Consider the following 25,722-nt stretch of genomic DNA (forward strand, 5'->3'; position numbering starts at 1 on the left):
TTTTTTTTTTAAAATATGTACATAATAAAGAGAAAAGGGACACAGAACAATACCAATCAAGTAAAAGTACAATATACATAGATAAGACTTTCAGCAAAAGGTTAGGGAGTTTTTTTTTTTTTCGGTGGCAAGTATATCAATTTTTCTTGCTATTCTGCTATATCCTATTTTCAAAACTTTGTTTAAAAAATCCTAAACATGCTTTAAGATGTAGTCCAAATGAAACATCTTCTCAATAGGAAATAATTTCCTTTCCTACGGACTCCTAAACAACTTTGCTTGTCTTTCTTTTTAAGTTATTTATATTCTACCTTGTATTCACAATTTCTTACTTCACACAAATTTATTATACACACCATCAGCAGCATGAGGTACAAATGATCACTCCTACCTTCTTAAACACTTTCTTCACTTGGCCCCCCCATAAAAAAGGACTCTACCTTGTTTCTTCCTATCACTTGAATGGCCAATCTGTTTCTTCTGTGGGTTTTCTCAACTCTTCAAATTTTAAATGTTGAAATGCTACACAAATCAAGTCTAAGACCTCCTTTACTTTTTTTTTATTCCCCAGTTTCATGGCTTTAAATACCATCCATACACTGATGACAGCCTAGCCTGGACCTTTCTCCTAAACTCTAGGGGCACCTGGGTGGCTCAGTCAGTTAAGCGGCCGACTTCTGCTCAGGTCAGGATCTCGCGGTGAGTTTGAGCCCCCGTGTTGGGCTTTGGGCTGGCAGCTCAGAACCTGGAACCTCCTTCCGATTCCGTGTCTCCCTCTCTCTCTGCTCCTCCCCTGCTCATAGCTCTGTCTGTCTGTCTCTCAAAAATAAATAAATGTTAAAAAAATTAATTTTAAAAAAACCTCTAGTTTTTTTCAAAATGCCCAGGAGGCATTTCAAACAATCACCTGACTTTCCTCCACTGAAACTGTTTCATCTTAATCTTTCCCATTTTGGTACTAGCAACTCCATCCTTCTTATTGCTCAAATGAAAAATCTCAAGCCAATCGCACTACTCTCTTTCTCGTACATAAGCTAAGTCAGTCCATCAGCTAATCTCATTAAGCTCTATTTTGAAACCTATCCAGAAGCAATCCACTGCTCACCAATTCCATCACTGACTTGGTCTAAGTATCTACCATCTCTCAGGTGGATCACTGCAACAGACTCCTAATTGGGTCTCACAACATCCACCTTCGACCTAGAAGTCTATTCTCCGCCATCAATAAAAGTGATCCTCATAAATAATGTCATTCCTCTGCTTGAAACTCTTGCTTAAGAGTAAATGCCAGTGCTCTTACAATAATATCTTAAAAGTCCCTACATAATGTGATCTTACTTCTAACACAGACACCTTGGCCTTCTTACTCTGCCCGAGCATCAGGATTACTCTTGACACAAGCCTTTACTCCTGCCCAGAAAATGTTTCCCTCAGATAGTTATACCTCACTTCCTCCATCTCTGGATCAAATGCCATTTTATCAGGAGCCTTCATGACCTACTAACAAAAATTAGCAATAACCCCACCCAGAATTCCTTATAAACCTGTTTTCCTTTCTCCACAGCATTTATTATCATCAAAAATCTTATAAATCAACTTATTTGCTATCTCACGGAGTCAAGAGTGTTGCTTTTTCGCCATATTATCTAGTAAGCAGTTACTAGATTACTCCTTGCCACATATGGGCCCTCATTCATTTGTTAAATGAATGGATGAATGACTTTATAACATTTATTAGGCAGTAAGTTCCTTAAAAACAGTTGAAATCTGTTTTGCATCTCCAGAGCCCTTTGTAGGGTACTTGCACCGTGGCTGCTAATTTTTCTGCCAGATGAAGAAACATAACACTAAACCAAGAGAGTAAGATTCAGAGGAAAATAAAGGACATAAACCAACCAGCAACATGATTATGCTTACCTGTTCTATTGCACTCTTTAGTTTGTTCATGTGGCTTTCAAAGAGAGGAAAATGTGAAAAAAAGAATTCATTAAATTTGTTATTTTCATCTTCATCTTTGGATAATGAAAAGATTACCCCAATTGCAATCTTCTTTTTCCTCACAATTCCTGGGTTAGGGCCACAGCTTTCATCTGACAGATTAAAGCTTTCTTCTACAGACCTTAAAAATAAATGTTTTTTTTAATATAAAAAAATGAAAATAATTAAAATCACAATTTCAGCTGCTTACTAATTTAATGTACACAAGCTAAAGGTCTTCTGCTGTTTTATGAAGTTAAATCTAAAAATGCATATCAACTGTCTTTGAACAATCTACTGGCTATTCCTTCATGCTCACATTTTTTATAAAAAATTTTAACAGAGAGTCAGATTGGTAACATTTTTGTTCGGCTAGAAGTCACTAAAAAAAGGAGTTACTCCCCATTCAGAATCCACCTAAAAATGTCTTAATTTTAAGGTTACAAATGAGTCCGTTATAATTCTCTGTTCTATGATCTCCTTGTGTCTCTTTCTGATTCCAAAAGTAAAATTTTAAAACTCAAGGACTAAAGGGAGTAATTAACAAAGAAAACAAGAAACTTTATTTAATCTATAGCTGTATTTAACATAGGCTTAAAAAAAGAAAAGAAAATATCTTTCAAGAATGAATTAACTTGCCTAACCAGAAACATGAAAAAGAGAAATAGCAAAACATGCAGTACATTGAACACCTAAACAGAAGGGTTACAATCATAAAACTTTTCTTAAAAACACAGGATAAAAGCTTTGACATTGAATTTGGCATTTATTTCTTGGATATGACACCAAAAGGACAGACAACAAAAGAAAAAAGATAAACTGGAATACATAAAATTAAAAACTACTGTGTATCCAAGGGCACAGTCAACAGAATGAAAAGGCCACCCATGGAATGGGAGAAAATATTGTCAAGCATATATCTGATAAGGGAATAATATCTAGAATATAAAGAACTCCTATACCTCAACAAAAAGAACAATGATCCTAATTAAAAAATGGGCAAAATACTTATATAGATGTTTCTCCAAAAGACAGACACATTGCCAATAAGCACATAAAAATATACTCAGTGAATATTAGGGAATGTGTCAAAACCACAATAAGATACCACTTACACCCAGTAGGATGGCTATGATAAAAAAAAAAAAAAAAAACCCACAAAAAACCAGAAAGTAACTATTGGTAAGAATGTAAAATGGCAGCCAGGGAAAACAGTATGGCATTTCCTTAAAAACTTATCCAAAGAATTACCACATAACCCAGAAATTCCACTTTTGGGTATATACCCCCAAAACTGAAAGCAAGGACTCAAACAGGTATTTATACACATATGTTCATATCAGCATTATTTGCAAAAGCCTAAAAGTGGAAGCTACCCAAATGTCCATCAACTGATATGTGAATAAAAAAATGTTAGATATATATATACATATATATACACAATGGAATATCATTCAGCCATAAAAAGAAATAAAATCCTGATATATTCTACAACAAAGATCAACTGTAAAGATGTGCTAAATGAAATAAGCCACACATAAGACAAATATTGTATGATTCCACTTATATGAGATATCTAGACAAATTCAGAAAGATAAAAAAATAATTCAATGTAGGATGCCTGGAGCCAAGGGGAGGAAGGAACACAGAGTTAACTGTATAATGAGTACAGTTTGGGGAGATAAAAAAAAACTTCCAGACATGAAGAGTGATGATGGTTGCAAAACAATGGTAAGGTACACTGGGCTGTACACCTAATACTGGATAAAACTTACCAAAATTTTAATATATAATACATTTAATAAGTTTCAAGACTTAAAATACACAAAATACAAGCCCAGGCTCTAAAAAAAAAAAACCATTGAGAATTTTGTTTAAGGAGCTATTCAATTTTATTGTAAAGTGAAGATTCTAACTTACCATCTAGGAAATACCCCATTCTCCAAACTTGTCGTTTGGCTGCGTCGCCAACGTCGCTGATAACTGCTGGCACAACTTCGGGTAAGCGAGGAGTTGGGAGAGGGAAACGGTGTAATAAGCAAGCTGCTGAGAGATGCTGTCAGTCAAAATAAAAACAAGTATAATATAAGCATTTAAAAATATCTCAATAATAACTAAGCATAAAGGTAAATTTCTTGTTAACAAATTTAACAGTAGTACCTTAAGTTTTCCATTTTGTTTCATGACCTTCTTAAAAATTTCCATTAAAAAAATGTCATTGTTGGAGCAAAGTCTCAGAACAGAAAAATTATATACCAACAGTGTGTTGGCAAGACTCTTAAGACATTCCCCTTTTTATATTCTTACCCTCACTCCAACCAACCACTTCAAAAGAAAGGGCTAATTTGAAACAAAGCATTATCTCTTTGGCTATAAGACTGTCCCCAAGCATAGCCAAACACTTAGTTCTTAAATTAAAAGAAATAAGATGTGATTTGATTTTTCTTAATTTTTTTAATTTCCTTTTTTAAAGTCTGTATTTAAATTCTAGCTAGTTAACATGGTGTGTAATATTAGTTTCAGGTACACAAATATAGAGATAGAATACTTCTATATAACACCTCTTGGGAGCGCCTGGGTGGCTCAATCGTTTAAGCGTCCGACTTCGGCTCAGGTCATGATCTTGCAGTTCGCAAGTTCGAGCCCCATGTTGGGCTTTGTGCTGACAGCTCAGAGCCTGGAGCCTGCTTCAGATTCTGTGTTTCCCTCTCTCTCTGCCCCTCCCCTGCTCACGCTCTCTCTTTCTCTCTCTCTCAAAAATAAACATTTTTTTTAAAGTTAAAAAATAAACACCTCTTGCTCATCACAAGGGCATTCCTTAATCTCCCACATCACCTATTTAACCCATCCCCCTACCCACTACCCTCTGGTAAGCATCAGTTTGTTCTCTTTAGTCAAGAGTCTGTTTCTTGGTTTTCCCCCTTTTTCCCTCTCCCTTTTTCCCTCTCCTGCTCATTTGTTTTGTTTCTTAAATTCCCTGTGTGAATGAAATCAAATGATACTTGTCTTTCTCTGACTTATTCCACATAGCATACTCTCTAGCTCCATCCATGTCCTTGCAAATGGCAAGATTTCATTCTTTTTATGGCTGAATAATATCTGATTGTGTGTGTCTATACACACACACACACATACACACTCCCCCCCACAACTTCTTTATCCATTCGTCAGTCAATGTATACTTAGGCTGTTTCCATTATTTGACTATTGTAGATAATGCTGCTATAAACATGCATTGTTAACTGCATAAACATGCACATATCCCTTTGAAAATAAGTGTTTGAATGTCATTTAATGATGCCTTTTAAAAGCACATCATCTTACACCTTCATGGCTATAAACAAAAAGACAAGAGGGCGCCTGGGTAGCTCAGTGGGTTGAGTGTCCAGTTTTGGCTCAGGTCATGATCTCGCAGTTTGTGGCTTCGAGCCCCATGTCGGACTGTGTGTGACAGCTAGCTCAGAGCCTGGAGACTGACTTCAGATTCTGTGTCTCCCTCTCTCTCTAACCCTCCCCTGTTCATGCTGTCTCTCTCTCTGTCTCTCTCTCTCTCTCAAAAATAAATAAAAACTTTAAAAATTTTTTAATTCCACTACTGGGTTATTTACTCTAAGAAAACAGAAACACTAATTTAAAAATATGCATTCCTAAGTTTAGTGTAGCATTATTTACAATAGCCAAGATATAGAAGCAACTCAAGTGTCTATCAACAGATGAATGAACAAATAAGATGCACACAATATTGCTCAATCATGAAAAAGAATAAGACCTTGTCATCTGCAACAACATGGATGGACCTAGAAAGTATTACGCTAAGTGAAATAAGTCAGACAGAGAAAAGATAAATACCATATGATTTCACTTACATGTGGAATCTAAAAAAACAAAACAAAAAGCAGAAAGAGAACCCATTAACACAGAGAATAAACTGATGATTGCCAGAGGGGAAGTAGTTGGATGGGAAGGGCAAATTGGGTAAAGGGGAGTAGAAGATACAAGCTTCTAGTTATGGAACAAATAAGTCACAGGAATAAAACAGACAGCATAGGGAATAAAGTCAACGGTACTATAATACTGTATCATGGTAAAAGATGGTAGCTACACTTGTGGTAAGCATAGCATAATGTATAGAGTTGTCAAATCGCTATGTCATACACCTGAAATGTATGTAACATTGTGTATTACAACTATACTTAAACTATACTTCAATAAAAATAAAAATAACACTGATCCTTGAACAACATGGGTTTGAACTGTGCAGGTCCACTTACACGTTGTTTTTTTAATCAATAAATAGAGTATAGTACTGCAAGTGTATTTTCTCTTCTTTATGATTTTCTTAGTAACATTTTATTTCCTCTAGATTTATTATAAAAATACAGTATATAATACATATAATATGTAAAACATGTTAACTTACTATGTTAATTGGTAAGGCTATTATTCGAGTTTTTAGGGAGTAAAAACTCACACACATATTTTCTTACTGTGTGTGGGCATAGAAAAGAGTTAGCACCCCTGACCTTTGCATTACTGAAGGGTCAACAGTACTCATGAATTGCCTGTGTACAGGTAATCAAGCTTCTGAATGCTTGGCAACGTTTTTTTTTTTTTTTTTTTTTTAGAGAGCGAGCGAGCGCATGGCACGCGCAAGTACACACAAGCAGGGTAGGGACAGAGAGAGAGGGAGAGAGAATCCCAAGCAGGCTCCACACTGTCAGCACAAAGCCAGAAACTGGGCTCAAACCCACAAACTGTGAGATCCTGACCTTAGCTGAAATCAAGACTCAGAAGCTTAACAAACTGAGCCACCGAGATGTCCAGCTTGGCCACTTTTAATAACAGGACTATACCTACTAAGCTCCAAAGCATAAATCCTATAGATTACTCTCTAGAGCATTCTAAGGGTGACAGACACATTCCAACAGACTCCATCATGATTATAATTGCTGCAATACCCTAATTGTAAGGTTTATTGTCTTTCCAAACCTCTTTTCAAAAAAGTGTTTCTTGAGCAGGGTGTCAAAAGCTACAACCCTTCATTTTTCCTTAGGCTATGAATCCTCCCCTTCTCTATACTGATTACAGAGAGGAAAAGACATTAAGAGCTTGAACTTGTTTGGCAACATTTTATATTCCTATCTCCATGATTACAACCACACACTAAAGTTGTGTGAGCTAATCAAAAACTGGCAAGTATTATTATCATCTATAAAAAGGTACATGTCAGATGATACATTATTTTGGCCATCAGGAGCAAAAACTAAGACTGTCATTATGTGGTTCGTTTCAATTCTAACAAATTCAATGATCAAGAACTATGCATTACTTCTAAACTACTTTCTTGAATAAACCACATTTTTATCATTATAAGTATTGTAAAACTTTGTAGTCTAGATTGGGTATCTATAACTAACTTGGGTGCGGTTCCAGTGAAAAATCAAATGTTAACCTAAATTTGGAAGAGCTATGTATTAATAAATTCTGGTATTAAAAATAACTCTACTTTGGAAAAAGAAGAAAATGCATAATAAATTTAAAAGGAGTAAGTGCATTTAATGGCTTGGAAAAGTCTTACAGATCAGTCCAGCCAGGGCCTTTAATTTAAGTTAAAAAAAATGAAGTGTGGAAATTAATTTATCACCTCTGAAATCCTAGATAAAATAAGAACTAAATTCCTGCCAGAGAAATCTCTAGACTACAGTGGCTAAAATGAACAAATCAGGAGACTATATAGATGCTGGTGAGGATCTGGAGAAACGGGCACCCTCCTACACTGGTGCAGCCACTCTGGAAAACAGTGTGGAGGTTCCTCAAAAAACTATCCATAGAACTCCCTTATGACCCAGCAACAGCACTGCTAGGGATTTACCCAAGGGATACAGAAGTGCTGATGCACAGGGGCACATGGACCCCAATGTTCAGAGCAGCACTTTTGACAATAGCCAAAACATGGAAAAAGCCTAAATGTCCATCAACTGATGAATGGATCAAGAAGATGTGGTTTACCTATACAATGGAATACTACATGGCAATGAGAAAGAATGAAATCTGGCCATTCCTAGTAATGTGGATGGAACTCGAGGGTTCTATGCTAAGCAAAATAAGTCAGGCAGAGGACAGATACCATATATTTTCACTCAAAAGTGGAACAGGAGAAACTTAACAGAGGACCACAGGGGGTGGCGGGGAGCAGTTGGGGAGAGGGAAGGAGGCAAATCATGAGAGACTCTTGAAAACTGAGAACAAACTGATGGGGGTGGGAGAGAGGGGAAGGGGGGTTGATGGGCATGGAGGAGGGCATTTGTTGGGATGAGCACTGGATATTATATGGAAACCAACTTGACAATAAAATATAAAAGAAAAAAAAATGAAGAACAAGAAATCTCTACATTTCAAAAAGCAATGAATATTAAAAGAAATATACTCTAGATTAGTTCCTAAGAACAAAAATAAAAACCTCAATTAGAAAAGAAGGGTGATCATGCTAACTAAATGTGGCATAAATGTGGCATTACCAGAGCGTGCTATGCCACTGTCTCTGTCTTCATTCAGCTCTCTTCCAGGCATGTCCATTGGATTGCTGTGAACTGTGAATTAAGACAAAACTGTCAGTTATAACACATAACACTATTCAGGGTGATGCTGTTCCTTTTATATAGCAAATGACATCATGCTCATCTCATTGCATTCCTTTATATTTTTCAATAGCATGGCACAAACCCAACACCAAGAGCTATTACTCAGTTGAACAAGCTTTGAGATCTATGTGAAGATTTGACATGTAATATGAAAATATGATCTAATATCTAAAGAAGAAAGGAGGACTAAAAGTAAGATATTTACAATACCTTATTAAATGACAATTAAACATGCTATTAAACAAGAATGATGGTCCTGGTAGTAAGTGATGGGTATACAATAGTTTGCTTTACTATTCTGCCTATATTTATGTACGTTTAAAAATTCTTCATAATAAAAATTTTAAGAAAACAATTTGAATAGTATGATCCCAATTTTATTTTTTGTAAAGGTTAATTCTAGCGGACACAATGGCTAATATATAGCCTATTTTGCCTATTTTACAAATTTTCTGTAATAAATTTGTATAGTCTCTGTCTCATATTTATAAGGAATATAAATATATATTTATATTAATTAATATAATACAATTCCCTGGATACAGAGGCATGAACACACTCTACAATCACCAGTGTAAAGATATAAACAAATGAACTCACATATGCCTTTTACAGATCAATATAATGGTGCTTGTTCATCTAAATCTTAGCTCCAAGAAAAATCATTCGTATGGAATAATGTAGATCAGAAATTTTAAAATAATAAGATAGGATATTTTCTGCAATTGGTGAACTATGAGTACAAAAGCTACTCAACCATGGAAACAAGAGAGTGTCAAATTAGAAATTCTAGCTGTTATAAGAAATAATGTTCATACTAAAATTTGGTTTAGGATTCTAAAGTTAAAATCATTATTACATAACAAGATAAGAAATAACAAACAAAAGTTTCATGAAAGTGTCAATTCCATTGATAACTGAAAGTTTCTGGAAACGTTAAGAACATATTCAGTAGAAAGCAATTAAGTTCTTAACACTTGCTAAACAATGTTTTCTTAACCACACCCTCCGCAAGTGCACTATCTGTCTACTCTCTTGTTTCCACAGCTTAACTACAGATCTAGCCACTGGGGCACACCAACTAGTCTACCCACACAGCACATCGCAAACCTGCAAAGAAAGAGGCGCTCCTGATCAGGCGGAGCGGACCCTGTTCAGAGAACGCCCGCCTGGGGCTGCAGAACTGTGAAAGACCTACATGGCAAAATGTAAAATACATATGAAAGAAGGCTGTTAGAGAAGCCATAAAGCGTCAGGAATAACGGGTGAGCTTAGGCAGCACAAATGCACAGCAACAGATACAGATGGAAACCTTTAAACTAAGTAAGAATAATTCAAACAAACTTCCCTTCTTTGAAACTGAATGGTTTTTCTCTGGTCATAGCTGATGTCAAACATAACAATTTCATGTCTGTTTACTTATAAATCTGTGTATATATAATAAGAATAACCTTCCACTACATTAGGTAAAAGGTTTTTAAATGTTCAATCTTTTCTAACTTAAAACAACATTTTAAAAGATTCAAAACAGCACAGTAATGTTATCTATATAATGTGACATGTGCTAAATAAATTTATCTTTTATAGAAGTCCACTTAGAGATTACAGCATTCTCCTCCCACTGTCATAAGGAGAAAACCACCTAAGTGTTTGGTTGAGAAAAGGGAACACAACATATGACACAGAGCAGAAAAGAGATCTATTGACAAACAGGTATGAAACTAGTTTTTCTTTAACCTAGAAAAGTTACAAAGTAACTAACTTTGGAAGAAACCAAAGTTCCTAAACCAAGGGTCAGCCACAATGAAAGGAGGAATGTCAATGCACCCATTAGGGCCAGACTCCCAGCTGTCCAGAAATCATGGCTGCCACAAAGTGGACCAAATGAAGATAACAGGGTCTAAAGACCCCAAAGGAGCAATATTAAATTGGGGAAGCAGGCAGTTGAGTCAGGACGCTTAACCAAGCATCTTACGCTATACCTAATCAAGATGGCATAAAGAGCCACCTAGGGGGTTTAACTAGGAAAGAACAGGGGGCTTTCTGTTCTAACAAGAGACAGATGTATTTTTCAAATTGCTAATAGATATTTTTCTATAACAAAAAATGCTAAAATTAAGGTGCATGTGAAGGCAATCCTTCTCTAGTCACTTCGAAACTTATCTAACATCTTTAAACTCCTTCTCTACCTAGCACCCCTTCCTTACTTTCAGGATACGACTTTGTCTCCCACAAGTATGCAGATGCAGATGCAGATGCGTATGTGTGCACACAAACAGAATTCACCAGACAGGAACTCTCCCTATCCTACCACCTATCTCCAAACTTAATCAAATGCTGGCCACCTGCTCCTTGATGCCGAGCAGTAACAACAGGTAACATTATTCAAGTCTTACTGTGTGCTAGGAATCTGTTCAGGGAAAAATCCTGGGAAGCTCCTCCCTCCCTTCCAAAGCTAATTCTTCTATGTTAGCTAGAACCTTCAAAAATCTTACTTTATCAAGTACCACTTATATCTCTAACCTTACCCTCCTTATAATCTATTTCATCAACATTATTTAAACACAGACAAAATTATTCTCTCCATATATCTAATCCTATATAACAGCTCAATCAGTCTTAAAATGTGGTCTAAAGACTCCTTGGGGTCCCCACAACCCTTTCAGGGAGTCTGTGTAAAACTAGATTTTCTTAAAACACTACAACCAAGACAACAAATTACAAGAGAATGAATGCTGAAGCAGATAGGAGAATACAGGCTACATTGTATTAAGCCAGAAATTAAAGAGATTTGCAAAAATATAAAACAATAGCACTCTTATTCATTAATTTTTCTTGGAAAAATAATCATTTCACAATATATGTTATTTATATTAACATGAAAAAGGTTATTAGTGTTTTTTAATAAAATAGCAAGTGTTTCAAAATCTTGTTTTAATTTTTAATACAGTATTCATCAACAAATGTAATCCACATAAACAAAAACTCTCTGTGGTCCTCAATAATTTCTAAGTGTAGAAAGGGGTCCTGAGACCAAAAAGAATCACTGCTTAAATCTTGGATGAAAGTCTAACCTCTTGGTCTCTCTTCAACTCTGGCTTCTATTCTCCCCATTGAAACTGCTCACATAGGCCACAAAAAGCCATCCTATTGATTGAAGCAGTCCATACTACCTTGTAAGGATGCAGGTCTGAAACTGACTCCATGAGACAATAGAACGGCACACACTACCCAAGGCAAGAGGGACCACCCTTGTAACGCCCAATCAGGAAAGGCCAGCTAACACCTTTAACATTTCTAAGGGCAGGCCTAAAGATGGAGGCTAAGACTAGTCACGCCCTATGTGAGGGTCCTGGGCCCACTCTGTGATTGGTCAATACTCTAAATGTTGTGATTGGGTCCCGCCGCCAAAAGTAACAAATACTCTAGGCAATGTGAATGGTTAAACCTGCTGTCAATAATATTGTATAATAATGATTGGAGCACTGTACCTATGTCACAATTTCCTGTAACTCCCCCTTCCCAAACTCATAAAAAGCCCTACCCCTCCCCCCTCCCTTTGTTCAGGCCTCTCAGCATAGATCAGCTGCCTTGGTAAAGTCTGTGAGCCCGAGCTTAGGCTCAGCCAGCCTAAGTCCGTAATAAAACCGCCCTTTGCTTTTGCACGCGTGACTCGGTCTCCCCAGCAGTTTCTGGTTTTGGGGGCGATATTAAAATCTGGGCATAACCACCTTATATTACCTTATAGCATATTTGATACTAAATTACACTTTGAACTTTCCCCTCACAATCCCCAATAATAATACACTAAGTTTTTTTCTTAATCTTCTTTATGTGCTTCTCTTCACCTACTCCTTTAACCCAGCATTTCCCAGGGTTTCATCGTCAACAATCTTCTCATCCTTTAACATTTCCTAAGTCATTTCATTCATTTGTATGCTTTTACTTCTCATTTACATGCTAATGATTCATAAAGCCATGACAGATACAGCTAACTGTCTAACAAAGAGCTGTGTTCTCCCTTCTATTGTATCAAGTAGTTTCTGGGAAGCCCCTACCCAGCTAGGGATCATATTTCTCAAATCTCCTTATATGTAGGTGGAGCCATATGATTAGTTACCACTAATGGAATGTCAACAAAACCGATGTATGTCACGTATGTCACGTTCAGGCTGAGGTTGGTTATGAAATGGAGTGCCTTTTCCATTCTCAATCCCTTTCCACTGGCTTAGGGCAGCTGAGCACAACCTTGGAAACCACATAATGAAGAAAGTAGAACTCTAAGAATGAAGGAACTTAAAATACTGCTTGGAGAAAAACTGTTGATGAATGATGAACACTCTTTTGAACTCCACATGGCTGAAAAAACCCTCCATTGCTTTAAAATTATTATACGTTCATGGATTTTTATGCTACAGCATCTACCACTACATCTACTAACTAAGTATAATGGACAACTTCACTTGAACACTCAACCAAAATCTCCATTCCAACATACCTAAACCTAAAATCACCAATTCCTAATTTCTTCTGTTTCTCCCTATATACATGGCACTAACATCCAAGCATCTATAAAACCAAATAGCAAAGGGTCACCCTTGATTCCTCCTTTCCACCCCGCATTCCATCTAATTACCAAGTCAAGTCCTGTCCACTCTATTTCCCATAATGAACCCCTCCACAACTCTCTATCCTAAATGACACAATCTTACTCTAGGTCTCCTTTTTCTGGCATTTGGATTGTCATAAGCAGCCTTCTAGGATAGATCTTTTCTTTAATTCCATTGGTTCACCCTGAATCCTTTCCCACTGCAATCAATACTCTTATATTAGATATAAATCTAATGCAAGTATATGTCTATATCCTGACAACTCCTCTGTGGTGGCCTTGAGAATGCACTGCAAAGACTTCCAGCTATAAGGACTATAATTTACTAAGTACTCCAAGCTACCGTGTTCTTAAATCTATTGTGGTGTTTGAGTGAGGCCACATATCCCATAGGCTGCTATTAGTCAGTGACAGAACACAGGAGGAATAGTAAGGCAGACACATTTTGGCAATATGTGGGTCATTTTTGACAACAAACTTTGACTCAAAGACTTGTCAATGACCTTATCAAACCTTCCTTGGATTGCATGGTAGGATAGGACACTACCATTCAATCTTCTATTCTCTCATTCATTTGGCATCAACACTTGTATCACAGTCTGAGGGTTCTCTCAACCTTTTCCAGCTCCCTCCTCATTTTCTCTCATATAGTCATTTCCCCTAATAATACCCTTGCATATTTAATCATGTCTTGGCACCTGTTAAAAAACAGGTGAAACACCCAAACTAACATACCTGCACTGGTCCCCAACTGCTTAAAGCCTAAATCCAAACTCCTCAGTAAGGCCCACAGTGTCTTCTGTGATCTACTGCCTACTCACTTCTTGATTTCTTTTAACTTCCTTTACTCCTAATCTTGGCTCCATCGACACTGATTTATTCACACTCATTCCTGAGCGATCATTTCTTGCTCCTCGGTCTGTGCATATACTATTTATTATGCTTTTCCCCAGAACATTTCTATCCAAACATAGAGCTAATCCTTCAATGTTAGGCCTCTCTTCTTCAAGGAAGTCTTCTGGGACTCTCTAGGACTGAATTAGGTACTCTTCCTCATTTTTATAACACAAGCTCTTTAACATGTCCAAGAATTAACTGTAGTATACTGTAACTGTTATATTACTTATGTGTTTCCCACTAACTATAAATCTGTTGAGGCAGGAATTATATCTGGTTTACCACTGTATCCTCACAGCCTAGCAGAGTGCTTAGCACATAATAGGTGCTTGGTAAGTATTTGTTGATTAGTTAAAAATGGAAAGAAAATAAGAGATGGTATTTAAATATCCTTAATTCACAATCATAATGTGCAGGTTAAAGCCACTCATTATTTAATAATAAGTCTACAGTTTGTGAAATGGATCAATTTCCTATCCTGTATTAAAACAGAGAAGATGAGTATATCTAGCATCTATAAGGTAATTTACCACCACAAGTGATAAGAAATTTGTATTTATTACAATAAATTGCTTTTAATTAATCTCTTAAGCTTTGGAAAGTGTCAAATTATGAAAAAAAGATTCATTTATTTCCTTGTCATATTTTTACTTCATTAAAACCAATGAAATTATTAATCAAGTGAGTTTAGAAAAAACAAAGCATAACTCCTCTATTTTCCTAAATAATGTGCAAACTATATAAAGTACATGCCTGACACTGTAACTAGCCCATACTATGTGCTGAATAAATGGTTGCTCATTTGAATAAACAGGAATTATGAAAAATAATAGAATATAATATGGTTCAAGTTGAAAGAAAAACTTTTCTACTTATATATATAGCTAATATTTATTAAAATTAATTCCAAATAAAAATTCTGACTAAACAGAGAATGAGTGAGAGAAATCTCTCTCTTAGTCTAATCACCGTCCACATTCTGGGACAATACTACAATTTTTTATGCACCAGAAATATGGTCAGGAGCAACTCAGTTGAGCTTTTGAGGGTAAAACAAATGGCCAGAAACTTCAGGGGCATTTTGTCACTTTAAACTTAAATAACAAGAACAAGCAACTATCTGAATTACTAAATAAGCTGTTACTTTAATAAATCTTTTAAGGTACGTCACATTCGAATATCTGCTCATCTGTTTGAATTCAGGTCACAAAAATGAGCACCATTTTAAAATTACTTCTATGGTTAGGGAAGAGAGAAGGCACAAAGTGTAATACCAGTCTTACTTAGCTGAAATATTCAAGAAAGCCGTTAAAGACTTTTTATATCAAAACAGTGCCTTTCAAAGATGCATCAAAGTTAAAAACTAAAAGTAAATCAGATAATCAGACATATCTTTAAGTTTTGTTCTTTCATATACAAAACATTATGTTCAAATATATGAAAGTTATGTTTTCAAATAATACAAAGGTTATACATACTTGCAATTTAAATGCCTTTTCCACTTCTAGTATTTCCAACTCTATGGTCTTATAAAAGATCAACATTATTAACAAGTACCTGCAAATCTCTGTTATACTGTTAACCTTATTTAAAACTTATAAAGCCAAATGAACCATTTACCTATATTTCCAAGTAGTCCATTAATAACTGTGTTACTATCAGCCTTTAATGTACTGTTGTCCTGATTGATGAATTCAAGACTGTCTTGCAGCCTAAGGGGGTAAGAAAAACAATAAATTGCAAACTCAGTTTATGCTCTTTATGGCAATTCTTTGTATATTTCAATGAAATTCAAAGTGTCAAACTTTTTTTTAAGTTTTAAGGATTCATAATAGGACTATAACGTACCTAACCATTTAAATCAGGGGTTGGCAAAGTACACATTAGCCTGCTGCCTGTTTTTGTAAATAAAGTTTTACTGGAACACCATCATGCCCATTCATATATGTACTGGATATGGCTATTTTAATGTAACAGTGATAGAGCTGAGACACCAGACATGCTGTCTGGCTTACAAAGCTAAAAATTATTTACTATCAAGATCTTTACAGAAAAAGGTAACCAATCCTAATTTAAATTGTAAGGTTTCCCCTCGTATCTTGGACCTGAAATTATTTTTTAAACATCTGACAGGAAAAAAAAAAGAATCAACCAAATAACCAAAAAATATCTTTAGTTCACACATTAAAATGAACTATATTACTCCTGTTCATAAATTATTCAGAATAATAAAAATAAAATTACTTTATGCTTTTAGTATAAGGTATTCATCCTAAGGATTTTAAGAACCATCAATAAAAAATTAGAAAGCATGAAAAAACTGAGAAGATTACAGCTAAAATCAGTATGATTCCAATGTAGGATCTATAATTGCTACTTTTGGGTTAAATTCTTTTATTTTTTTTGTTTTTTTTAGTGTTTTATTTATTTTTGATACAGACAGAGACAGAGCACGAGAGGGGGAGGGGCAGAGAGAGAAGGAGACACAGAACTGGAAGCAGGCCCCAGGCTCTGAGCTAGCTGTCAGCACAGAGCCTGACACAGGGCTCTAACCCATGAACCGTGAGATCTGACCTGAGCCAAAGTCGGAGGCCTAACCAACTGAGCCACCCAGGCGCCCCTAGGGTTAAATTCTTAAAAATTAGCACTTTTAGCATCAGCATTTTTTAAGCATCCAAAATACAGTGAAAAACATCTCATCTTTTCCTTCCTTCCTGAGAGAAAAGCTAATAAAGAGCTACAAGCATTAGAACTTTAGCTAATAAAACACCTGAAAAGTGGTGATTAATGGAATCTTTTGAGAATTTTTCTAGTTTCGAGTAACCTCCTTATTACCCCCTGTTGATTTTGACTTGGGCATCCCTCAGACCCTGGCTAGCCAGAGTTCTGGTCTGGTCCCTGGAGAATCCATCACTGCGGTCCACTAACATCTCATCCTACCCCCAGTTCTTCATTTACTAGGTCCTGGCATGTAGCCCACGAATCTGGTATCATGTCTGCCTTTGTTTCAGCTTTACTATTCCATTTTTTAAAATTCAAGTTAGTTAACATACAATGTAGTCTTGGCTTCAGGAGTACAAAAACCTGGTGATTCATCTATTACATATAACACCTAGTGCTCTTTTCAAAAAGTGCCCTCCTTAATGCCCACCACCCTTTTAGCCCATACCCCCATCCACCCATCTCCACTCTAGCAACCCTCAGTTCATTCTCTGTAGTAAAGAATCTCTTATGGCTTGCTTCCCTCTGTTTTTATCTTATTTCTCTTTCCCTTCCCCTATGTTCATCTGTCATGTTTCTCAAATTTCACATATAAATGAAATCCTACAATATCTGTCTTTCTCTTATTTCACTTAGGATAATGCCCTCTGGTTCCATTCAGATTGTTGCAAACGGCAAAATCCCATTCTTTTTCATCGCTCAGTAATATTCGTGTGTGTGTGTGTATGTGTGTGTGTGTGTGTGTGTGTGTGTGTACACATATACACACACATCTTCCTTATCTTATTTGTCAGCTGATGGACATTTGGGCTCTTTCTGTAATTTGGCTACTATTTATAGTGGCTATAAACATCGGGGTGCGTATGTCCCTTTGAATAAGCATTTTTGTATCCTTTGGATAGATTCCTAGAAGTACAACTGCTGAGCTGTAGGGTAGTACTATTTTTAATTTTTTGAGGAACCTCCATACCATTTTCCACATTGGCTGCACCAGTTTGCATTCCCACCAACAGTGCAAAACGGTTCCCCTTTCTCTGCATCCTTGCCAACATTTGTTGTTTCCTGAATTAATTTTAGCCATTTGACTGGTGTGAGGTAGTATCTCATTATGGTTTTAATTTCTATTTCCCTGATGATGAGTGATGTTGAGCATCTTTTCATGTGAATGGTAGAGAAAAGAGAAGCCAGAAATGGACCCAACAAATGAACTGCCAACTAATCTTCAACAAAGCAGGAAAGAATATCCAATGGAAAAAAGACAGTCTCCTCAGCAAACAGTGTTGGTAAAACTGGACAGTGACACACAGAAGAATGAAACTGGACCACTTTCTTACACCACACACAAAAATAAATTCAAATTAGATTAAAGTCCTAAATGTGAGACAGGAAACCATCTAAATCCCACAGGAGGAAAAAAAAAGGGAACAACCTCTTTTTGACCTCAGCTGCAGCAACTTCTTACTTGAAATGTCCCAGGAGGCAAAGCAAATAAAAGCAAAATGAACTACTGGGACCTCATTGAGATATAAAGCTTCTGCACAGTGAAGGAAACAAGCAACAAAACTAAAAGGCAACCAACAGAATGGGAGAAGATATTTGCAAATAACATATCAGCTTCACTATTCTAATCTTGGCATTAACAACTTGTAGTATCCTTGTGCCCCACCATGGCTTACCTAGGCCACTCCTGATTGCAGAGTTAATTCTGCAGGGGATCTACAAACTAAAGACCTCAATGTACAGGTGTTAAACTCAGCATAGCACTATAGAAGGGAAAGTCAGTATCTTATCTTAAAATGGAAATGCAGTTAACACTTTACTTCCAGGTATAGCTTCCAGAAGCAAATTAGAGAAAGAGAAAGCATATTTCCTATTCTACTTAAACTAAAATGAGAAGCAATCTGGACTCCATACACAGAGTGGCTGAATGAATGAAAAACAAGCCAGAGATTCAGTTCAGTTTTAGGGATGCATATAGGCCCAATGTGAAGCAATAGAAAAAGGTACTCCAGGTAAATGGAAATCAGAAAAAATCAGGAATAGCTATACTTATATCAGAAGGAAAAAAAAAGCCAACACAGTAACAAGAGACAAAAATGGTCATATAATGATAAGAGGAGCAATTCATCAAGAAGATACAACAAATACACTTAATATCGGAGAACCTAAACAGATTTATTTAGCAAATACTAAAAGACCTGAAGAGACAACAATGCAATAATTAGTAAAGAACTTTAAGAGTCTACTTTCAATAATGAATTGATCATTTGGACAAAACATCAACAAAGAAAGTTTGGACTTGAACCACACCTTAGGCCAAATGGAACTAAAAGATACATAAATATATAGAGAGAACAGGCTATCCAAGAGCAGCAGAATACCATTCCTCCCAAGTCTACATAGAATATTCTCTAACACAGATCACATGATAGGTCACAAAACAAGTCTTAGCAAATTTAATGAGATTGCAATCATACCAAGTATCTTTTCAGACCACAATGGCATAAAATTAGAAATCAGTAACACAGGGCAAGCTGGAAAATTCACAAGTATGTGGAGATCAAAAAACATGTTCCTGAACAACCAATGGGTCAAAGAAGAAATCAAAAAGTAAACCGAAAAATTCCCTGAAACAAATAAAAATGGAACACAGCATATCAATCTGTTAGATGCTACAAAAGCACTTCAAAGAGAGAAGTTATAGTGATAAATGTCTGAAGTAAGAAGCCAGATATATCTCAAACAACCTTGATTTACACCTCAAAAAAAAAAACCAGAAAAAAACAAAGCCCAAAGTTAGGAAGGAAATAAAGCTAAGAGGGGAAATAAATGAAATAGAAAAAAGAAAGACAACTTTAAAGATCAGGTAAACTAAGAGATAGTTTTTTGAAGAGACAAAATCAACAAATCTTTAGCCAAACTAACTCAGGGGGTAAAAAAAAAAAAGACTCAAATAAATGAAATCAGATTATGAAAGAGACATTACACTGATATCATACAAATAAAAAGGTATCATAAAACTACTATAAACAATTACATGCTAACAAAATGGATAACCTATACAAAATGTATAAATTCCAAGAAACATACAACTTATTAAGACTGAATCATGAAGAAATAAAAAATCTGAAAAGACCAGTAACAAGTAAGTAGAATCAATCATTGATCAAAAACGTCCTAACAGAGAAACGCCAAGATGGTTTCCTTGGCAAATTCTACCAAACATTTGAAGAACTGATGCCAATTCTTCTCAGACTCTTCCAGAAATCAAAGAAGGAGTATTCCCAAGCCATCTTACTATGCCAGCATGGACTCCTGACACTAAGGCCAGGACATTATAAGAAAAGAAAAATATGGATCACTTTTCCTGATGATTATAGATGCAAAAATTCTCAACAAAGTATTAGGAAACCAAATTCAGCAGAACATTAAAATGATCATTCAATAAAGTGGGATTTACTTTGGGATGCAAAGATGATTCAATAAATGCTAGGCAATAAATGAGAATTACCATATTAAAAAAAATGAAACATAAAAATTGTATGATCATCTCAACAGATGCAGAAAAAGGATTTGACAAAACACTACATTTTTCCATGGGGGAGAAAAACTCAAAAAAGTAGGTTGGAAGAACAAATATTGTTGAAATGTGCATATAACCCAAAATCATCTATAGATTCAATGCAAGTTTTATCAAAATTCCAATGGTACTTCTCATAGAAATAAGAAAACAAGCCTAAAATTTATGGAATTACAAAAGACCCTGAAAAGCCAAAGCAATCTTGAGGAAAAAGAACAAAGGCATCACACTTCCTGATTTCAAACTATACTACAAGATTAAAGTAATCATAACAGTATAGTACTGGCATAAAAAAAGATACACAAAACAATGGAACAGAATCAAGAGCCCAGGAAAAAATCCCACATATATAGTCAATAATATTTGATAACGGGATCCATGAACACTTAATAAGGAAAGCATAGTGGCTTCAATAAATGATTATGGGAAACTGGATAACTATATGCAGATGAATGAAATTAGAACCCTATCTTATACCACTCACCAAAATGAACTCAAAACTGACTAAAGACATAAACATAAGACTTCCAAACTGCAAATCTCCTAAAAGAAACCATAGGGAAAAAGCTCCTTGACACTGGTTGTAGCAGCAATTTCCTGGACATGACATAAAAAGAAAAGCATAAGCAACAAAATCAACAATAATTAAATGGGACTACATGAAACTAAAAAGGTTCTGCACAGCAAATAAACAATTGACAAAATGAAAAGACAATCTATGGAATGGTAAAAATATTTGCAAATCATGTAACTGATAAAGGGTTAATATCCAAAATATATAAAGAACCCATAGAAATCAAGAGCAAAAAAAAAAAAACCATGATTGAAAAAGTAATACTTCCTCTGAATATTCAGAAGAACTGACTAGATAGTTTTCCAAAGAAGACATATGGCAAATAGCCAAGAGGTATATGAAAAGGTGCTCAACATCACTCATCATCAAGCAAAGGCAAATCAAACCACAACAAGGTATCACTTCATACCTGTTACAATAGCTAACATTAAAAATACAAGAGAGATCAAGGAGTGGACACAGAATGGAGAAAAGGAAACCTTTATGCCCTCTCGGTGGGAACACAAATTGATATAGCCACTATGAAAACAGCATTAAGGTTCTTCAAAAAATATATATCCGAATATGTGTGTGTGTGTGTGTGTGTGTGTGTGTGTGTGTGTGTGTGTGTATACACATATCTGAAGGAACTGAAATGAAGATTTCACAGATCTGAACTCAGGTGTTCAATGTGGCATTAGTGCCAACAGTCAATAAATGGAGACAAACAGTATCTATCAACAGATGAATGGATGTCATACACATACACAACAAACACACACGCGCACACACTCATACAAAAAATGGAATATTATTCAGCCATGAGAAAGAAGGAAATCCTGTCAGCTGCAACAACATAAATGAATCTTAAGGTCATAATGAGAAGTGAAATAAGTCAGACAGAGAAAAACAAATACTGTATGGTATCACTTCTATGTGGAATATTAAAAAACTGGACACAGAGAAACAGAAAAAAGAATGGTGGTTACCAGGGGCTGAGAGTGGAAGAAATGAGGAGATAACAGTCAAAGGTTACAAACTTCATAGAAAGTTCTAGGTTCTAATGGACAGCATACTGAGTATAGCTAATAATACTGTATCTATATACTTGAAAGTTGCTAAGAGAGTTAAATCTTAACTGTTCTCACCACAAAAAAGAAAAGGTAACTATGACAGAATGGAAGTGTTAGTTAGCTAATACTATGGTGGTAATCATTTTGCAATACATGAAGTATAAAACCAATGTGTTGTACACATTAAATTTATATAGTGTTACATACATGTCAATTACATCACAAGAAAAAAGGGTGGCCTCTGTGAACTTTCAAACTTAAGGAGTGGAAGAAAATCTCAATTTAAGCTGCAACCAGGAGGGGCACATGGGTGGCCCAGTTGATTGAACGTCTGACTTCGGTTCAGGTCGTGATCTCATGGTTCATGGGTTTGAGCCCTTTGTGGGGCTCTGTGCTGACAGCTCAGAGCCTGGAGCCTGCTTTGGATTCTGTGTCTCCCTCTCTCTGCCCCTCCCCCACTCATGCTCTATGTCTCTTCAAAGATAAATAAACCTTAAGAAAAAAAATTTAAGCTGCAACCCTGAGAACACTTTGCACATCCTAAATAATTCATTCTCCCTGCATTCATAATCACTTACGTATTGAGACTTCCACAGATACTGCTGCCAGTCCGTGCAGTAAAAACTTTGCTAAGCATAAGCTGTGGAGGAGATCTATGAAGAAAAAGAGAGAGAGAGAGATCAAAACTAAAACAAAGAACTTCCCAATTTATGATAAATCAAAAGGTGTTAAGTCAGATATTTCACTGCACAGTTACAACAGTCATGAAGTAACATAAACCCCACAAAATATTATAAACTGAGTATCTGCTATGTTCAATATGCATGAAGACTATGTGAAATTCTATCTTCAAAGCTCACACATTCTAAAATGGATAATGAAAAATCAGAAAAGCCCTCACCGGATCTGATGAATTTTTAAGGTGGATCCTTTGTAGCTCATTGCTACCGAGCCAAACATCATTTCTCCAAGCATATTGGCATCAGAAGAGCACCGAGAACCCTAAAAAAAAACTCATAACATTAATAAAATCACAGAATTTCAAACGTTATGACTATTTCCAATATTGAATTTTATTGAAAATTCCTTTGCTATACTTATTCTACATAATGGTTTTTTAAAGTGATTCTATACTATACATACCATTCTATAGCTTGATTTTTCTCATTTCTCCATGTCTTACAGATCTAACCATACAGCTATACAGTATTCCTTTTTAAGAGCAGCATAATATTCTATATGAAAATACCACGGTTCCCCTTACTGATAGGCTACTTAGGTTACTCCCAGGTTTTTGACATTACAATAATGGTTAATGCTTAAATGAACATTCTTTTTTTTTTAATGTTTTATTTATTTTTGAGACAGAGAAAGACAGAGCATGAGAGGGGGAGGGGCAGAGCCCAACGCGGGGCTTGAACCCAAGAACGTAAGATCATAACCTGAGTGGAAGTTGGAGGTTTAACTGACTGAGCCACCCAGGCGCCCCTCTTTTTTATTAGGTTATTTAGTTATTTTTGACAGAGAGAGAGAGAGAGAGAGAGAGAGAGAGAGAGAGAGAGAGAGAGGGAGGGAGGGAGGGAGGGAGGGAGGGGGAGGGGCAGAGAGGAAGAGATAGAGAATCTCACGCAGGGTCCACACAGTCAGCAACAGAGCCCAATGTGGGGACTGATCTCACAAACGAAGAGATCATGACCTGAGGTGAGATCAAGAGTCAGAAGCTTAACCAACTGAGCTACCCAGGTGCTCCTTAAATGAACATTCTTAAGCACACCTTGTGGATATGCAATGTTTCTCCAGGACAGAAAACAAGAAATAGAATTCACTGAACATCCAGAACAGTTTTTATCACTCCTACTGTGCAAAAAGAGATATTCACAAAAACGATAATTTATATCTTTGTATTTATTTACTTAAAAAAATTTTAATATTCATTTATTTTTGAGAGAATGAAAGAGAAAGAGAGAAAGAGAGAGAGAGAAAGAGAGAGAGCAGAAGAGGGTCAGAGAAAGAGGGAGACACAGAATCCAAAGCAGGCTCCAGGCTCTGAGCTGTCAGCACAGAGTCTGACGCGGGGTTCAAACTCATGAACTGCAAGATCATGACCTGAAGTTGAAGTTGGAGCTTAACTGACTAAGCAACCCAGGTGCCCCTTACTTTATATTTTTTTAAAAGAACTTATTTAAAACATTAGAATATCTTCTTCTCAAAGAACTCCAATTAAAAGTTATTCCTTGTCATCATTCTTTGTCTTTATCATTCATTTGATTACTAATTAGATATTGTGGTAAATATCACTAATTATCCAAGAAATACATTATTCTTTATTTTTTGAAGTCTAATGTGTTTCAGGGCAGCAATGTGCCCAACTGAAAAAAAAAAAAAAAACTGCAGTTCACAGCCTCCCTCCCTTAAAAACAAATTTGGGGGCACCTGGGTGGCTCAGTCAGTTGGGCATCCAGCTTCAGCTCAGGTCATGATCTCACAGTCTGTGGGTTCAAGCCCTGCATAGGGCTCTGGGCTGACAGCTCAAACCCTAAAGCCTGTTTTATCTTTGTGTTTCTCTCTCTTTTAAAAATATATAAAAGATTTAAAAAAATTTTAAAAAGAGAACTCTAGAGTTGGTTTATACATTTTGAGGGTTAAACTAATTGGTTGGAGTAGCAACTTTTACAACTTATACATTTATATGCATGAGATATAAATGAAAGTCACTGGAGATGAGGATGCCATAATTGAACCACAGAGCAACAATTTAACATATTAACTCTGGATAAGTAGAAAGATAAGGTTGATCTCTAAAGCCGGCTTGAACCCCATATATCATACCTAGATGGACTACCTTCAGACTTCTCGTCATGTGAAGAAAATAATCCCTAGGAAAAATATAATTCCTAACTTACAGTTATATAATAAAACTGATGAGAAAGAGGACCTAAGTAACTATCTAAGATAGTAATTGTTATTCATTCACAAAGTTCATTAAACCATTCTATCACAAAAAAATCAAGAATTAGGAGTTTAAAAAAAACTTAAAAGACTCTTCTGTTAATAACAATCACAAAAAAATCAAGAATTAGGAGTTTAAAAAAAAGACTGTTCTGATGATAACAATAATGAGGACCCTCATTTTACATGTGGAAAACAAGAAATACATTTGCACACAATTTTTATTTTTATGTGATTCTTCCATTGTTTTGCTTACTTATTGCCCATTTTGGGTTAAAGAAATCTATACATTTACATTTGTCAACCTTTCTTCAAAGAGACATCTTCAAACAGCAGTCTATTTCATCATATATAATTATTTTATATTAGTTTTTGATATATATTCGCTTATATATTTTTTCTCTTGAGAATTTTGTTTTAATAAAAACACAAAGCTAATATTTAAGGAAAAACCCCACTTTCAATATACCTATTTAATAAAAGAAGTCATCTAGGGATTTGGTTAACATAAAATTTTTATTTCAAAACACAAAGGTTTGGGTACTAAAAGTAACATTTTAGAAACACAGCTGAATAATTCTGCAATGATCAAATGGGAGAGTCTTTTTTTTCCCCTAAAAAAAGATCGATGCAAGGGGCGTCTGGGTGGCTCAGTAAGTAGCATCTGACTCTTGATATCCACTCAGGTCATAATCTCGCTGCCGTGAGATGAAGCCCCGCGT

The 25,722-nt window shown here is 35.8% G+C and overlaps 1 protein-coding gene across 3 annotated transcripts in view; it reads right to left on the reverse strand.

Moving 5' to 3' along the window:
* Positions 1 to 25,722, reverse strand: part of FNIP1 (folliculin interacting protein 1) — a 143,887-nt gene that overhangs the window by 38,451 nt on the left and 79,714 nt on the right. For 2 of the 3 annotated variants that reach the window (XM_029941864.1, XM_029941863.1), the window contains exons 4-9: positions 22,953 to 23,053; positions 22,630 to 22,704; positions 15,745 to 15,836; positions 8,496 to 8,567; positions 3,898 to 4,033; positions 1,918 to 2,119 (exon numbers count right to left, since the gene is read on the reverse strand). In XM_029941864.1, coding sequence (XP_029797724.1) covers positions 1,918 to 2,119; positions 3,898 to 4,033; positions 8,496 to 8,567; positions 15,745 to 15,836; positions 22,630 to 22,704; positions 22,953 to 23,053 — 678 coding nt within the window. The remainder of the gene's footprint in view (positions 1 to 1,917; positions 2,120 to 3,897; positions 4,034 to 8,495; positions 8,568 to 15,744; positions 15,837 to 22,629; positions 22,705 to 22,952; positions 23,054 to 25,722) is intronic. The other variant, XM_029941866.1, reaches the window with a different exon arrangement.

Source organism: Suricata suricatta, chromosome 6, assembly GCF_006229205.1.
Source record: "Suricata suricatta isolate VVHF042 chromosome 6, meerkat_22Aug2017_6uvM2_HiC, whole genome shotgun sequence".
Taxonomy (NCBI): Eukaryota; Metazoa; Chordata; class Mammalia; order Carnivora; family Herpestidae; genus Suricata; species Suricata suricatta.